This window comes from Hemiscyllium ocellatum, chromosome 2 (assembly GCF_020745735.1).
Source record: "Hemiscyllium ocellatum isolate sHemOce1 chromosome 2, sHemOce1.pat.X.cur, whole genome shotgun sequence".
Classification (NCBI taxonomy): domain Eukaryota; kingdom Metazoa; phylum Chordata; class Chondrichthyes; order Orectolobiformes; family Hemiscylliidae; genus Hemiscyllium; species Hemiscyllium ocellatum.
The window spans coordinates 134,234,364-134,252,680 of NC_083402.1; the positions used below are offsets into that span (position 1 = coordinate 134,234,364).

The 18,317-nt window shown below is 41.0% G+C and overlaps 1 protein-coding gene across 12 annotated transcripts in view; it reads left to right on the forward strand.

The window, feature by feature from the left end:
- The window catches only part of LOC132825160 (UDP-glucuronosyltransferase 2A1-like), a 113,306-nt gene that overhangs the window by 78,861 nt on the left and 16,128 nt on the right, over positions 1-18,317 (forward strand). For 11 of the 12 annotated variants that reach the window (XM_060840220.1, XM_060840194.1, XM_060840246.1 and 8 more), the window contains 4 exons: positions 2,870-3,018; positions 6,192-6,323; positions 14,308-14,395; positions 15,871-16,090. In XM_060840220.1, coding sequence (XP_060696203.1) covers positions 2,870-3,018; positions 6,192-6,323; positions 14,308-14,395; positions 15,871-16,090 — 589 coding nt within the window. Of the gene's footprint in view, positions 1-744; positions 1,421-2,869; positions 3,019-6,191; positions 6,324-14,307; positions 14,396-15,870; positions 16,091-18,317 lie in introns of those variants that run through there. The other variant, XM_060840230.1, reaches the window with a different exon arrangement.

Genomic DNA, 18,317 nt, shown 5'->3' on the forward strand with positions numbered 1-18,317 from the left:
ACGTTTCAGGCAAAAGCCCTTCATCAGGAATAAAGGCAGTGAGCCTGAAGCATGGAGAGATAAGCTAGGGTAGGGTGGGGGTGGGGAGAAAGTAGCATAGAGTACAATGAGTGATTTCGCTGCACTTTGGATGCTGCCTGAACTGCTGTGCTCTTCCAGCACTACTGATCCAGAATCTGGTTTCCAGCATCTGGAGTCATTGTTTTTACCTCGTTGATTTTAACCCTACTGCAAATCCTCTTGCAAGGATGCCTGCCTTGAAGTTTTCCTCCTCTCTCTGCAAGAATCTCCCACTGCAACTCCCAGGTCACCCATTGTACTCTATGCTACTTTCTCCCCACCCCCACCCTCCTCTAGCTTATCTCTCCACGCTTCAGGGTCACTGCCTTTGTTCCTGATGAAGGGCTTTTGCCCGAAACGTTGATTTTGCTGCACTTTGGATGCTGCCTGAACTGCTGTGCTCTTCCAGAACCTCCTAAAACCACTGTGGTTGAGAAGAGTTTTAATGTTATACAGAGTTTTGAAATATAAAGACTTATTTCTACTGTTTTGGATGATGAGTTCTGGGTGTGATAAAGAACGAGCAATTGAAAATAATCACTGAGAATAAAGTGAATGTTTAATAGAGATTCCTGCAGCGAAGAATTATTGAAGCAGTAATGCTTTGCTGTAGAATGTAGTCAAGGTAGACAAACAGGAGTTTAGAAGAACACAGGAAGCCAGGCAGCATCAGGAGATGGAGAAGTCAGTGTTTCAGGTCCTGAACAAGGGGCAGATCCAAAATGTTGACTTTTCCATCCCCTGATGCTGCCTGGCTTGCTGTGTTCTTCTAGCTTCCCGCTTGTCTACCTTGGATTCCAGCATCTGCAGTTTCTTTTGTTTCCACTAAAATATAGTCAAGGCAGATAAGATTGTAACATGCATTTAAAGAAAAATTGCCAAGTATTTGGAGTTGGGAATGAGTCTAGACTAAGAGGAAATAGGTCAGATTGGTTAATGGCAAAATGTGCAGTGGTGATGGCAGAAGTCAGTCAGGAATCTTGCTTTCAAAGGTTATGTAGTGACCTTGTAGGATAGAACGAAACATGCCAAAAAGTTGTATTTTGGTACCTTCAACACTGTCAGCATTTCAATTTCAAACTCATGTGGTCACTGGGCCACTACAGCCTATTTACATAGGTACGATTGGTCACCAAACTCCCTCGGTTCATGTACTTCGTTCTGCGTGCACACCAATGTCCTCCAGCGAAATCTCTGCGCTGTCCCAAAGAAGCACCGGAATTCTTGGATGTCCGGCGCATGTGCAATGGTCACACCGATCTTTGTGCTGACAAGTGTATGCGCTATTTCAGAGTTGGTTGCCATGCCACTCCGCGCATGCACCAGTGTCAACGACTGATATACCAGCATTCTGTGAGAGGTACTGTACAGAGAGCAGCTTTCTTACATCTTCTTAAATATACTCTGTATAATTTTGTTTCTTTAAGAAATATGATTTCATCCTTCATTCAGGCTGTTATACTTTACTTAAACTTTGGGTAATTTTTGAGTGAGCATGAGTGATATTTTTTACTGATCTGCCCTTAACCCCTCTTTTGCCATCGGCCCCATTATTTCTATTAAGCGAGGTTTTGCTGGAACACAACTATGGCATTACAGGAGAATTACCTGTATGCGCATTCTGTACCCTCTGCCAGCAATCCTGCCTGTTGGAATGGTTTCTTCCTATTTATGGTATCACAATCGTTCAGTATTTTGAACATTTCTGTTGAATTTCACATTAATTTTCACTGCCTTAAAGAGAAAAATCTCAACTTCTATTTAATTTAGGTTTGGTCTAAAGACTTTAACAATTGTAATTATGCTTGTTTTCTGATTTTCTTTTACATTTTCTTTTATACCTTGACGAAATTGGGATCAGGGATGAGCTTGTCTATTGTTTGTCTCTTTCTTCTGGATCTAAGTGTCAAGGAATTGAATCATGCTGTCATAAATTTTCCTGAATCTGAATAAATCTTACTGAAATCATTTTTTAAGAATGCATATAATAGAAGCTATGGGGATTTTATCAAAGTTAATTAAATGGTTTGAGAAAAATGTGGCTTGGAAGATTTTCTAACTCTTACTGTCAATGCTTAATGTAATATACAGGAATAATTTTCTTCATTATTTAGATAGGAGAAGTCTAGAGCACTCCTTACAATCAAATTGTACATGTGATTTGTTGTTCTGAAATAGAAGGATTTGTGTTTCATGAAAGCAGAAGACCCCGACCATTCTCCCACTCCATCATAATTCCATGTGCGAGACTTGTGTTTGGATTTATTGCAATGGAGCAAGACAATGGACAGACTAAGTTATTTTCTCTGCACCCTCAGTCTGTACTTAGAGATGTTAAGATTATTGACATCATCTCCCCCAACCCTGCCAAACCCAGCAGGCTGGCTGCTCTATCAGGAAGGTTACCAGTGTTCTTGTCTGCAGGGAATAAAGTTAATAACACCAGTCATTTTAAGGTTCCCTAAGACCACTTGAAGGTCTCAATTGGTTCGCTGCAACAGCTTAACTCCTGTGGTAGAAAGGTGGCAGGTGTCTTCCAACAGCAACCCATTCGATTATCTTCCACCACTTTTTTTCAATGCCTCTCAAGTGGGGAAGACTTTCCTCCCCAACAGAATCCAATGGCTGCCATTTTTGAGACAGCAATGTGCAAAATACCGAACTGCATTGAGATATGACGAACAAAGTAGTTGAAATGATTTAATCTCACTGTAGACATTGTTACTAATAATGAGTCTCTGGAAAATAATTTCAGTATTACACACTTAATTGTTATAACTTTCTGTTTGTTCTTCTTCTGTTTTTAAAGGTAAACCAACAACATTCTGCGAAACAATGGGCAAGGCTGAAATCTGGCTGATTCGGACATATTGGGATTTCGAATTCCCCCGCCCCCTTCTGCCCAACTTTGTATTTGTTGGAGGGCTTCATTGTCATCCAGCAAAACCCCTGTCTCAGGTAAGACCGAGGAAACAATAGAATCTACTGTTTACAATCAGACCAATAGCAACAAATTAAAGGATGCAGAACAATGTGATGATTTCATAAGGTGCAGTTGGATACTGATTACCCAGTATTTTGTCAAGAACATGTAACTTTATCCAGTTATGGTATAAACAGAGTACATTATGCACATTATTTAGGAAACACACATTTTAGAAAGGCAATGTCTTCATCTTGGGCTTTCCTTTCTCTTTTAATGGCATTCTTGAATCGGAAATGTAGATGCCTATTGGCCATTTTATTTGGTAAACTCAGCTTCTGCGTTTCCTAAGGGATGCAGTCATCCTGTACACAAGCCAGTGGCAGTGAATCTTTCTTTATTTACACTAACTCTAGCAGGTTTGGCATGTTTGACAAGAACAAAAATGCTGGCTGTGCAACTGGAAACACCAGCAGTCGGCAAGAATTTTCATGACTGTGTTCCAAAAATCCAAAGCAGACGCAAACCCTGTGAACAAGTCAGCAGAGTCATTCTGCACAATGAGGGAAGCTTCACTTGAAGCAGACTTATCCTTTCCGGGATTGACTTGTTCAGCCATCTTAAGAAGTGCAGTGATAGTCTTATCTACTGTAAAGTTCTGGAGCAGCTCCCCATTATCTCTCTGATGGGTGGATGACAATCAATCCTTTGTTGAGAAGAGCATTTGGGAATAACTTTTTAATATGCCTGAGTTCCGACTGTCTAGTTCTAGGCTCATTTTTGTATAATTCTTTTATTACTTGAGGACACCTGAAAGCATTTCACAATTAAGTATTTTTTTGAAGTGAACATATAGCTAGCTTTCACTTTTGAGGTCCTATATGGTCTTCAATTCAACTTGAATTTAATTAACAGTCCGCTCTATTTGCTAAAAGGTGCCCTCTTCTACCATTCTAATTTTTGCAGCACATACTATGGATGAGTATATATTATAGATAAATTATCTTACATTCATCTACCCCCACTCCAAACTTTCCAACATGACTTGGATTTGATACTGTATTGATGTTTAGCCATGATTCCTTGACTTTGCCATCAATACTATTCCAACATTCTATGGAATCTGTTTTTACTATAAAATGAGATGTAAGTGATCCAACATGTCTTTCAAAACTTGAACCATTATGTTCTGATTCTAAGCAAAGAGTAAACATTTTGTGTTGTATATTTTCATCCTTGGAATGTAACGATACCCATCAAGGCCATCTACTCCCTTTGTACTCTCTCTCTGAACTCCAGGAAAGGAAGATGTTTAGCAAAAAGAAGGATACTTTGTAGTAACTCAGTTTATGTCACAAGCGATTCTATACCATCAATACATTAGCTATTGTATAACTTGTATTATTCATTCTTCATGTAATCATTTCACTTTTGGATATTTTGTCTGAATATCTTGAAATTAAAATATTGCTATGAATAAGGTGTGAACTAAAATACCTTGATATGTTTTATTCCAAGGAATGTTACATAAGAATGGTACACATAATTTCATTTGCACTTTGTGAAAGTAAACCACTGAATTATCACACGTGTTAATTTCTGGCTCAAGTGACTGGGTCCCAGATGTTACAGTCAGTGCAACTTTTAAAAAAAAAACATTTTTAAGAATTAAAAATTATAAGACACGGGAAACAGTACTTAATAGAATGTCAGCAGTGTACAGATTATAAAAGGCTTAGTAGTAGAATTAGCACGTTGACACGTTGAGGGAAGATATGGTAATGTGTTTAACTCACTGCTGCGTATCTAGGAATGGTCTTTGTCCAATCTGTACTTTAATGAGAAATCAGAAATGTGACCCTAGTAATTCCTTGTCTGGTTTTTCTCTCCCACCTGTCTTGTGCTCTTTGAACATTAAAATAGCAGAATGCTGTTTAAAAAATGGCCATTTTCAATATAATTTGATAACCAATGCAAACACCAGGCTCAATTAATTAGATAAAATGGCCTGAATTTTTGCTCCCACATTGGGTAGACAGAGTCAGTCCACTTCAGAAGAAACTGCCTGAAATGGTTGAGCTTTCATTCTGGATTTGGTAATGCATCTGGAATCAGGTCCACTGTTCACGGAAATAGTGTGGAATTCTGCGTGAGTAGTGGGTAGTTTAAAAGGCCCACATTGATGTTCTGGGACTTTATTCCAGTTATAGTAAAGTCAGTCAAGTCCTCATCCCTTATTCCCTCACACACATCCTGTGCTCCATTCACACCCACTCATGACCCCCACTTTCCATGGCAACCTATCACCTTAGTCCACACTTTGGTCCTTTATAGCCCTACACCAAATTAATTTGAACTTATGTCAATTCATTCCCTTAGATCACCCAGTATCCACCACAAGTAGGCCTCAAGAACCACATTAAAATGAAAAATAAAGTATCTATTATCACCTTCACTCTTAAAAAGAATTCATTGATAAAGGTTCTTTCCATACATTCAGATTCCTTGAATTTCATAGAAAAAACTTGTATTCATGGCCTAACATGAAAGACAATTTCATATCCATTTGGAACTGTGAATCAAACCTAATGTGAAAACAACAACTCCAACCCCCATGTGATACTGATCGGTTGTGGAGGCAGTCTAGGAGTATTAATACTTTAATAATCACCATGAGGCCTATGGGAGGAAACAGCTACAGAAATTGTAAACACTTATTTTTGTATGTAGGTTTGCTCGCTGAGCTGGAAGGTTCGCTTTCAGACGTTTCACACCATATTAGGTAACATCATCATTGAGACTCCGAATGAAGCGCTAGTGGTGTAGCCCACTTTTTAGATATATGTTTTAGTTTCCTTGGGTTGGTGATGTCATTTTCTGTGGTGACATCATTTCCTATAGTGGCGTCTTCTCCTTTTTTTCTCTCAGGAGGTGGTAAACGAGATCCAAATCAACGTGTTTGTTCATAGAGTCCACTTGGAATTTATTTTTATCACTGCAGCCCTTTTTAACTCAAAATTTTAAAATGAGAGGATTTGAAGACTTGACAGGTTGTCCCTAACACAGCTCTTGTATACTTTTTATGTTTACTCTTAACAATACCAAACAAGTACCTGATCTCAGCTAGTCTCTGGCATCATTTTGGTTCATTCTCAAATCTTTTCCATCTCCATGAAAATTTGGGGCCTAATCCCTTTTTGTTTCACAGGAATTGGAAGAATTTGTTCAGAGTTCGGGAGAGCATGGCGTTGTGATCTTTTCGCTGGGCTCATTGGTTAAGAACCTTACTGCTGAGAAAGCTAACATAATTGCTGAAGCACTGGGAGAAATTCCACAAAAGGTTGGCTCGCTTTACAAACTCTGTGCATGCATTTACATCTGGTTTTGCCACTTTCAGTATATTGCAGTTTCCTTTATGCGAAAGGTAATGTTTTGCTTGAGACGCATCTATAGTATGTGCTCTATAAGACAATAAGACAAAGGAACAGGACAAGTGTTGGTATTTGTGATTTTTCCTCAGCTCCATTTTCAAAACTTGTCAAGCTCAAGGCATGCACTTCTAGACAACAACAGCAAATGTTGCAGGTCTAATTGTTCAGTTATAGCTATCGTTTTAATTGATCGTTGTTGTCTGCTCCATAGATACTAGTATTTTCTATTGGGGGGGGAGGGGGGTGTTGGTGGTTTAGGCTTGGAGGGTTGTTTTTCAAACTGGAGGCCTGTGACCAGTGGAGTGCAACCAGGATAAGTGCTGAGTCCACTACTTTTCGTCAGTTATATAAATGATTTGGATGTGAGCATAAGAGGTATAGTTAGTAAGTTTGCAGATGACACCAAAATTGGAGGTGTAGTGGACAGCAAAGAAGGTTACCTCAGATTATAACAGGATCTTGATCAGATGGGCCAATGGGCAGATGGCAGATGGAGTTTAATTCAGATAAATGCAAGGTGCTGCATTTTGGGAAAGCAAATCTTAGCAGGACTTATACACTTAATGGTAAGGTCCTAGGGAGTGTTGCTCATCAAAGAGACCTTGAAGTGCAGGTTCATTGCTCCTTGAAAGTGGAGTCGCAGGTAGATAGGATAGTGAAGAAGGCACTTAGTATGCTTTTCTTTATTGGTCAGAGTATTGAATACAGGAGTTGGGAGGTCATTCTGCGGCTGTACAGGACAATGGTTAGGCCACTGTTGGAACATTGCGTGCAGTTCTGGTCTCCTTCCTATCGGAAAGATATTGTGAAATTTGACAGGGTTCAGAATAGATTTACAAGGATGTTGCCAGGGTTGGAGGATTTGAGCTATAGGGAGAGGCTGAACAGGCTGGGGCTGTTTTCCCTGGAGCATCGGAGGCTGAGGGGTGACCTTAATGAAGTTTACAAAATCATGATGGGCATGGATAGGATAAATAAACAAAGTCTTTTCCCTGGGGTGGAGGAGTCCAGAACTAGAAGGCAGAGGTTTAGGGTGAGAGGGGAAAGATATAACAGAGACCTATGGGGGAACATTTTCACGCAATGGGTGTTATGTGTATGGAATGAGCTTCCAGAGGAAGTGGTGGATGCTAATACAACTGCAATGTTTAAAAGGCATTTGGAAGGGTATATGAATAGGTTTAGAGGGATAAGGGCTGAAAATGTGTTGCTGGTAAAGCACAGCAGGTCAGGCAGCATCCAAGGAGCAATGCTGCCTGACCTGCTGCGCTTTTCCAGCAACACATTTTCAGCTCTGATCTCCAGCATCTGCAGACCTCACTTTCTCCTCCTCAGAGGGATAAGGGACAAGTGCTGGCAGGTGGGACTAGATTGGGTTGGGATATCTGGTCGGCATGTACGGGTTGGACCAAAGGGTCTGTTTCCATGCTATGCATCTCTATGAATCTATGACTCTAACTAAAACAAAAACAGAAAACTCAGCAGGTCTGGCAACATCTGTGGGGAGAGAAAGCAGAATTAGCGTTTCAAGATTATCAAGCATTAGCAAAGCTTTTAATAGCTCAAGCCAAGAGAGTGTTCTTTAGCCAATGTAAGTTTAATACTCAGATGAAGACCAACCAATTTGAGTTGGTATTACAAGTTATTACACATGGATTCAAACTATTTGCAACAAAGCGTTTGGGAAATCTGGTCAGCATGGACGAGTTGAACCGAAGGATCTGATTCCGTGCTGTATGATTCTGAAGCACCATTTCTAAGAATTGTTATCTATTGTCTAAAAGCCTCCTTCACATGTTTATAATTTGAAACGTTAATTCTGAGCAAAATGAATAAAGTAACAATCAGCATTCATTTTCTTTTCACCAATTTTCATTGTTTTCAAACCAGGCTTTTTGCCTGGTTTCATTGTTATTGTGAATATTTAGTCAGAGTCATACAGTCATAGAGATATACAGCACGGAAACAGACCCTTCAGTTCAACTCGTCCACGCCGATCAGATAGCCTAAATCTAGTGCCATTTGCTAGCAATTGACCCATATCCGTCTAAACCTTTCCTACTCATATACCCATCCAGATGCCTTTTAAATGTTGTAATTGTACCAGCCTCCACCACTTCCTTTGGCAGCTTATTCCATACATGCACAACCCTTTGCGTGAAAACGTTACCCCTTAGATCCTTTTAAATCTTTCCCCTCTCACCTTACACCTATGCCTTCTTGTATTGGACTGTCTCACTGCTGGGAAAAGACTTCATCTATTTGCCTTATCCTTGCCTCTCATGATTTTATAAATCTCTGTAAGGCACCCCCTCAGCCCCCAACACTCCAGTGAAGTGCCCCAACATTGGCAACATCCTTGTAAATCTTTTCTGAAACCTTTCAAGATTCACAATATCCTTCCTATAGCAGGGAGACCAGACTGCATGCGATGTTGCACAAGTGGCCTAACCAATGTCCTGTACAGCTGCAATGACCTCTCAACTCCTATACTCAAAGCACTGACCAATGAAGGCAAGCATACCAAACACTGCCTTCATTATCCTATCTACCTATAACTCCACTTTCAAGGAACTAAGAACCTACACTCCAAGGTTTCTTTGTTCAGCAGTACTCCCCATGACCTTACCATTAAGTGTATAAGCCTTGATCTTATCAAAGAGGATTGATTATTTTAAAGAATGGGCAGTGTTAAGTCACTCAGCATTCTAGGGTAATCACAAGGTCACACACCTCCCAATATTCTTGCTTGGTTATCAGTGTAATTACAGATATTGTTTGTTTCACATCCAGCTTAACCTAAAAGTAAGCATTTAATATCACTTGTAGTTTAGTTTGTAGCTCTCACGAGAAGCTGGCATCAGATGTAACAGTATAACAATTGAGTAATAGTAACTACAAAGATACGTAGGAGGAGCTGGCCAGAATTGATTGGAAGGGGACCCTCGCAGGAAAGACAGTGGAGCAGCAGGAGTTTGAGGATAATTTGGGAGGCACAGTGGAAATTCATCCCAAGAAAGAAGAAACGCACAAAGAGAAGATGAGGTAACCATGGCTGACAAGGGAAGTTAGGAACAGCAGAAGATCCAAAGAGAAAGCTTACAGTGTGCTGAAGATTAGCGGGAAGTCAGAGGATTGGGACACCTTCAAAAACCAGCAGAGGAAACTACAAAATAGCAATGGTGGGGAGAAGATGAAATATGAGGGTAAGTTACCTAGTAATATAAAAGAAGATTGCAAGAATTTTTTAGATCTATGAAAGGTAAAAGAGAGGCAAGAGTGGACATTGGACCATTGGAAAATGAGGCTGGAGAAGTACTGGTGGTGAACAAAAAAAATGGCGAAGGAACTGAATAGGTGTTTTGCAACAGTTTTCATGGTGAAAGACACTAGCAACATAGCAGAACTTCAAAAGAGTCATGGGCAGAATTGAGTGCAGTGGCCATCAGTAAGGAGAAGGTGCTGGGGAAACTGCAAGTTTCAAAAGCGCATAAATCACCTAACCAAATGGTCTGCTTGCCAGAGTGCTAGAGGAGACAGCTGAGAAGATTGTGGAGTCATTGATGGCGATCTTTCAGGAGGGTCTTGGAGGGCTGAAAAATATTTAATATAACACCCCTGTTTAAGAGAGGAGGGCAGAAGACGGGAAACTGACCTTGGTCATTGGTGAGATTTTAGAATCTATTGTTAGGGATGAGATTGCAGAGTACTTAGAAGTGTGTGGTAAAATAGGGTGGAGTCATAATGGCTTCATCAAGGATTGGTCATGCTTTTCAAATTTGTTAGAATTCTTTAAGGAGGTAATGAGTAAGTTAGACAAATGAGAGCCAGTAGATCTGATCTGTTTGGATTTCCAGAAGGCTTTTGACATGGTGCTGCATAGGAAGCTGCTAAATAAGATAAGAACCGAAGATGTTAGGACAAGGTACTATCATGGATAGAGGATTGGCTGATGGGCAGAAAGCAGAGATTTGGAATAAAGAGGTCTTTTTCAGGATGGCAGCCAGTAACTAGCAGAATTGTACGGGGATCTGTGTTGGAACCAGAATTATTCACCTTATACATTAATGATCTGGACGAAGGAACTGAGGGCATTGTTACTAAGTTTACAGATGACAAAAAGATAGGTAGAGGAGCAGTTAGTGTTGAGGAAACAGGGAGGCTGCCAAAGGACTTGGACAGGCTAGGAAGTAGCAGTTGGAATACAATGTGTGAAAGTGTGAGGTTATGTACTTTGAAATGAAGATTAGAGGCATGGATTGTTTTTGAAACTGGTTATGGTTTTGGAAATCTGAAGCACAAAGGGTCACACTGCCCTCGGGGTAAATAGGGAAGGGCAATAAATCCTGGCCTATTCAGCGATGCCCAAATCCAGAAAGAATAAGAAAAACTTGGGAGTCCCAGTTCACGATTCTCTTCAGGTTCACATGGAGGTACAGTTGATAAAGTGTGGAGCTGAAAAAGGCACAGCAGATCAAGCAGCATCAGAGGAGCAGGGGAGTCGACGTTTCAGGTCAGAATCTTACATCAGAACTCAGGGGGGAAGTGGGCTGAAAAATAAATAGGAGGAAGGGACTGGGGCTGACACTGGGAGTGGGATGGGGATAGATGGATGCAGGTAGGAGGTGATTGTGATTGGTCAGTGGGAAGGGTGCCACCCGTTTTAACGCCCTCTCCCACTCCTCCGATGACATGTCCATCCTGGGTCTCCACCACCGTCAAAATAAGGCCACATGCAAACTGGAGGAAGAACACCTCATATTACACCTCTTCAGCTTACAATTAACTTAGAATTCACCAGCTTCCAAATCTCCCCACCTCCACCTCATCCCAGTCCAGCCCTCCCTCTCTGCCCCACCCCCTTGACCTGACTTTAACAGTCCATCGTCCTTCCCACCTATCCACTCCATCCTTACCACTGACCAATCACCTCTTCCCTGCATCCACCTATCCCCATCCCACCCTCAGCCCCAGCCTCACTCACCTCCTATTTATTTCTCAGCCCCCTTCCCCCTTCCCAGTCCTGACCTGAAACATTGACTCCCCTGCTTCTCTGATGCTGATTGATCTGCTGTGTTTTTATCCAGCTCCACACTTTAACTCTGACTTTCTAGCATCTGCAGTTCTCACTATCTCCATGGAGATACAGTTGACAGTTAGGAAGGTAAATCCAGTGTTTGCATTCATTTCAGAGGGCTACAGTATAAATGCAGTGGTAGATTGTAGAGGTTATACAAGGCTCTGGTCAAACCATGTTTTGAATATGCTGAGCACTTTTGGGCCCCATAACCAAAGAATAATGTGCTGGCATTGGAGAAAGTCCAGAGGAGATATACAAGAATGATCCCAAGATGAAAGGCTTGTCATATGAAGAGCTGTAGAGAATTCTAGGTTTGTATTGGGTGGAATTTAGAAGGATTAATGGTGTACCAAAATACTGAGAGGCTTGGATTCAGTGGACATGGAGAAGATGCTTCCACCAGTAGGAGAGACTAGGGTCCACACAGCCTCACAGTGAAGGCATGACTTTTTAGCGACCTTACAGAGATTTAGAAACTCCTGAGGGGCATGGATAGGGTGAATAGCCAAGGTCTTTTCCCCAGGGTTGGGGAGTCCAGAGTGAGAGTGCCTAGGTTTAAGGTGAGAAGAGAAAGATTTAAAAGGGACCTAAGGGACAACTTTTTCACATAGAGGGTGGTGCATGTATGGAACGAGCTGCTAGAGGAAGTGGGGGAGGCTGGTACAATTACAACATTTAAGAGGCATCTGGATGGATATATGAATAGGAAGGGTTTAGAGGGATTTGGGCCAAATGCGTGCAAATGGGACCAGATTAGTTTAGGATATCTGGTCAGCATGGACGAGTTGGACCGAAGGGTCCGTTTCCATGTGTACATCTCTATGACTCTGAGTCGAACTGAGATGAGGAGGAATTGTTTTCAGCCAGAAAGTGGTGAACCTGCAGAACTCATTAATGCAGAGTGCTGTAAGTCATTGAGTGTATTTAAGAAATATAGAGAGGTTCTTGATTGGTAATAGAATCAAAAATCATGGGGAGAAGACAGGAGAATGGTGTTGAGAAAGAAATCAGCTATGATTGAATGCAGAACAGATGTGCTGGGCCGAATGGCCTTTTTCCACTCTATATCTGTAGTCTTGTGATCTTTGAATCAGATTGTTCTGGTTTCAAATTTCACTTCACAGTTAAGCACAGAAGCCAAGGTTACTCAGGAGAAGGTGTTGGTAATGTTGCTACTTTACCATGGAACATTTTACCATTTTTAACCCAATGATTGTAGAATGGAGATCTGTCATCTCAACACTAATTTTTAAAACTCATCCTTAAATACAAATACATCGATGGTCTCAATCCTCTACTACTATTAACACTTTCAGCACTCTGAGAACTGTGTGGTCCTGTGCCTGTTGCTCTCCCCATTCACATCACAAATGGGAAATATATTTTTTGTCACACAGCCTGAAAACTCTGGAATTTTCTCCCAAAACCTACCTTGCCCTCCAACTCTCTTTCTTCATTTTAAGAAACACTTTAATACATGTCACTCCCCCAATCTCTCTCTGTCACTTACACATTCTGTCAATCAGTGTCCATGGTTGCCTGATTGACAGAATGACCGGTGAAGTGTCACGGGAAGTTTTTGGATTAGGTCGAGGTACTTTCTGGTTTGCAAATGGAGTCTGTAGTGGAATTTGTTTGCAAGTCATTTTCTATGCAAGTGAGAACACAATGCAAGACAATGTAAAGCAACTGTTTGTAGGTCTTTAAAATTACGTCCAACCCCAAATCCGTAAGAGATCACATTTGTAAGTATGAGTGTCTGTGAATCAGACACTTATAAATCAGAGACCTTCTGTATTAAGATGACTCTGTCTGCAGTTTCTGTTGTTTATGCTACTAAGGTTCGTGGGGTTATGATCAGAAAATTAGATCGGTGCTGCCTTATTCGGTTACTCAGGAAGGTTATGTTGGCCTTGGAGTGGGTACAGTGCAGGTTTGCCAGAATGTTACCAGGATTAAAAGGGTTAAACTGTGAGATAGTTTGCTTAAACTTTCGTTGTGTTCTCGTAATTGAGATTGAAGGTGCGTGGAAGTGAAATTTTTAATCTGCAATAGGTGTTTGATAAGAAAGACAAAGAAAAAGCTATGTCTGCTAGTGGAGGAATGGAGTAGTAAAATGCACAATCTTAAAGGTGAAATCATTTCGTAAGACAGTGTTGAATAACTTCACCCAAATGGTGTAAAATTGGAACTTTCAAAGTAGAGATTGATTGGCTCTTGTTATCTAAGGTTTTGAGAGTTATACAGTATAGACAGGATAAGTGGAGTTGACATACAGATCAGCTACAATCTAACTGAATGGTAGAATTGGCCCACGGAGCAGAATGGCTTGGTCTGAGCTTTCCCGTATCACTCCTCACCTCCAATCACTGTTGCAGCTAGAAAATCTATAAAAGGAATGCTGACCCAGAAGGTGGCCCCAAAGTGAAGCCATTTTAAAAAAAAAATAAAGTTCCACCTACCGTCGAAGGGTTCAGATTCCCATCCCAGCCAGGAGGCCTCACTCAGCCCTAATCACTGAGGTATGCCTAGTGAAAGCAGATTCACCTTTGACTAACTCTATGCCACCTCCTTATACAGGGCCAAGGCATGGATCTTTCATTTATAGAATTCCTGTCCTTAGTCCGACTGCCCTTGTGCTAATAGTTTTGTGGTGGTGGTAGGTCCGTCCCTACATAGCTTCACAAAAACCTGAGAGTTTGTGGCTTTGTAGACTTCCTTGAAAGTTACAATGGGGCTGCATTGTTTCTCAAAGACTAAATAACATGTTGCATTCAGCTTGTCCAATTATTCCCAATGTTGTTATCTTTCAGGTTCTTTGGAGCTATGCTGGTGAAAAACCAAAGATGCTAGCATCGAACACAAAGTTGTATAAATGGCTGCCTCAAAATGATCTACTTGGTAAAAATTGAATTCTCACTTTATCACCCATCCTATTTTAAATCTTGTATGTTTGGGTCTGTAAGAGCTAACTGCTCTCTGGCTCTCTATTGCTACAGTCAGTTTTGCATGTGTGCAAAGATATTAAATATACTCCGAGCTTTTGGCATCAAAGCGGAGCCTGATCATTTCTCATCCAAACTCTCTCACTTCCAGGATGAGGTGGAGGTGTCAGTGTTGGACTGGAGTGGACAAAGTCAGAAGTCACATAACACCAGGTTATAGTCCAACAGGGTTATGTGAAATCACAAGCTTTTAGAGTGCTGCTCCTTTGTCAGGTGAGGAAGGAGCAGTTGTCCGAAAGCTTGTGATTTCAAATTAACCTGTTGGACCATAACCTGGTGTAGTGTGATTTCTGACTTTTAGGATGAGGTTACTAGACGGTAATCACAATTAGAGTTTCTGGTTAATTTTCTCATTCCTAAATTCTATGGATGCTAAGCTCTATTGTAATGCCCTACTGTTACCAAGATCAATATAATCCATTCAATGTAGAGTCAAACTGAACCTTGGGCTATGTGGTTCATTTATTCATTTCACAAACATATCTTCAAAGCTATGGATTCTGTGGCATTTTGTAATGAATTTAATAAAGTACTGTTGAACATCCCATTCAGCCCTTCATGAATGTCCTGTTTTTAGCTTGAATCCCAAATTATTAAAATAGTTTAATCAAGTTTTAGCTTTTGCTTTTCCAACTGGAACATTAAGCTGCCATGACATTTTTCAACATTACGTTGTGTAGTAATAATACTGTGTCAACATTGTAAAATAACTTGAAATAGATGTGCACTTAGTATTTTTAATGAATTGGTTTCATTCAACCATTTTAAAACGGATCGCAGGGTCAAGATTTAAAAGAAGACTAAGTTGATACTCCATTGTATTAAAGAAAAATTATTGCAAGTATTAATTTATACCTTCCACAATCTTCGAGCACTTACAATCAGTTTAAATATTTGCAAAGTGTACCTTCTATGTAGGAATTGAGCTAACCAGTTTGTATACATCTAGGTCCAACAAAAACCGCTAAGATAAAAACTAGGTAATCTATTTTATTAATGCCATTTGACAAGTATATTAGCCAGCGCAATGGAGAAAACTCTCTGCTGTTTTTTTGAATGGTGCAATGAGACCTGGAGAATGAGAAAGAAAGCTGATGTTATGGTTTAAGATATTAACTGAAAGACAGTGCCTCCTGTAGTGCAGCATTCTCTCAGAATTGCACTGGAACGTCTTCCAAGATTTAGTGCTCAGGTCTCTGAGGCTTGAACTCCCAACCTTTGGACTTCAATATGAGTGCTGCCATTTAGCCTCTGCTGACAGTGCAAACTCATTGTATTCTAATACATAGTGTCTTTGGAATTTGATCATACATCACAGTTTAGTTATAATGAAGGCTCAACTAATTTCATTTTCTGCAAATATAATTACAGGACATCCCAAGACCAGAGTATTTATTACTCATGGTGGTACAAATGGTATATACGAAGCTATTTACCATGGGGTGCCCATGATCGGAATCCCTCTGTTTGCGGATCAACCTGATAATATGGCTCACATGAAGGCAAAGGGAGCTGCTGTGGTTCTCAATTTTATCTCATTGACTAAACAGGATTTAATTAATGCTGTCAACACGGTGATCAATGATACAAGGTAAGATAATGTTCAAAGTATGCACGAGCAAACCGTGGGGCTGAATCTTAACTTTTAGAAATGGGTGGGTCAGATCCATGCAAAAGGTTACTAAATAAAAAGTCTGGAATGAGATGTGAACACATTCTGAACTAGAGCAAGTCTGGCTATTTGGCAAGAAAGGAATGTACCCCAAATCTGCTGGCAGGAAGCAAGTTACTGAAGTGTTGTAATGAGGCTGCATGGCTCAATTCTTGAGTCATTTGACTTTTAACCACAGGAAGCTTGGCTTCCTAGCCCTTGGGAAATTCAGTGGAGGAGGCAAAAGGAGCTGAATCCATGTTAGCTGCCTTTACAGCACTGCTTGTGGGCTGGGAGGAATAGAAGAGTTTTCACCAAGTTCAGTAAGTTAGCAGGTGAATCATCACCCATTCTGAGACCTGTCTGCTTGCTGCAGATGATCATGATCTGGTTGACCCTCTTGATCATCATTCCCTGGCAGTTGGGATCCCTGAATAGGATATGGGAAACCTGTTGCCCTAAGATTCCAATCTCCCGATCATTGTAAATACCCTCTTGACAAACCCCTCCCTGCAACCATGTAACAAAGACTTGACTGGGCCACCAACCAAACCAGATCGCACAATCCAGACTAGGTGACCTTGATGTGCTCCCACTGCCACCAAACAACCAGCAGTCAGACTCCCCCATGATCTGGTCTCTCCTTATAGTATCTCTCACTCCCACAAGATTGTTTATATTTACAGATTTTCTTAGCGGGAGCATCAAACAACTGATATTCTAATGAGTATAAACAAAAAAAAAATCAAAATGGGGACACCAACAGCGATTCTACTTAGAGAAATAAATGTGTTTTTGAGAGCAAGTGAGGACTATAAAGCATTCATGTTGGCAGTACGTCAAGAAATTGGCCACAACCCTCCTGCATTTAAGTCAAGCTGTTAAACTGTGTGTAGGAAACCCATTTGGGAAAGTCAGTTGTTGTTTTAAATTTTTTTTTAGCTGACTAATATGCTAACGTGGAATTTTGTATTTACCTCATGGAGTCGTAGGGATGTACCCTTCGGTCCAACTTGTCCATGTCGACCGGATATCTTGAATTAATCCATTTGCCAGCTCTTGGCCCATATTCCTCTAAACCCTTCCAATTCATATACCCATCCAGATGCCTTTTAAATGTTGCAATTATACAAACCACCACCACTTCCTCTGGCAGCTCATTCCACACACACACAATCCTCTGCGTGAAAAAGTTGCCCCTTAGGTCCCTTTTATATTTTTCCCACTCAACCTAAACTACGCCCTCTAATTCTGGACTCCCCCACTACAGGGAAAAGGCTTTGTTTATTTATCCTATCCATGCCCCCTCATGATGTTATAAACCTCTATAAGGTCACCCCTCAGCCTCCGACGCTCCAGGGAAAACAGCCCCAGCCTGTTCAGCCTCTCCCTATAGCTCAAATCCTCCAACCCTGGCAACAGCCTTGTAAATTTTTTCTGAACCCTTTCAAGTTTCACATTTTTCCGATAGGAAGGAGACTAGAATTGCATGCAATATTCCAAAAGTGGCCTAACCAACATCCTGTACAACTGCAGCATGACCTCCCAACTCCTATAATCTATGCTCTGACCAGTAAAGGAAAGCATACCAAACGCCTTCTTCACTATCTACCTGCAACTCTACTTTCAAGGAGCTGTGAACCGTACTCCAAGGTCACTTTGTTCAGCAACACTCTCTAGGACCTTACCATTAAGTGTATTAAGTCCTGCTAAGATTTGCTTTCCCAAAATGCAGCACCTCGCATTTATCTAAATTAAACTCCATCTACCACTCTTGAGCCCATTGGTCCATCCGATCGAGATTCCAATGTAATCTTGTAATCTGAGGTAACCTACTTAGTGTCCACTACACCTCCAAATTTGGTGTCATCTGCAAACTTACTAACTATACCTCCTATGTTCGTATCCAAATCATTTATATAAATTACAAAAAGTAGAGGACCAGCACTGATCCTTGTGGCACTCCACCGATCACAGGCCTCCAGTCTGAAAAACAACCCTCCACCACCACCCTCTGTCTTCTACCTTTGAGCCAGTTCTGCATCCAAATGGCTACTTCTCCCTGTATTCCACGAGATCTAACCTTGCTAACCAGTCTCCCATTGGGAACCTTGTTGAACGCCATACTGACATCCATATAGATCACATCCACTGCTCTGCCCTCATC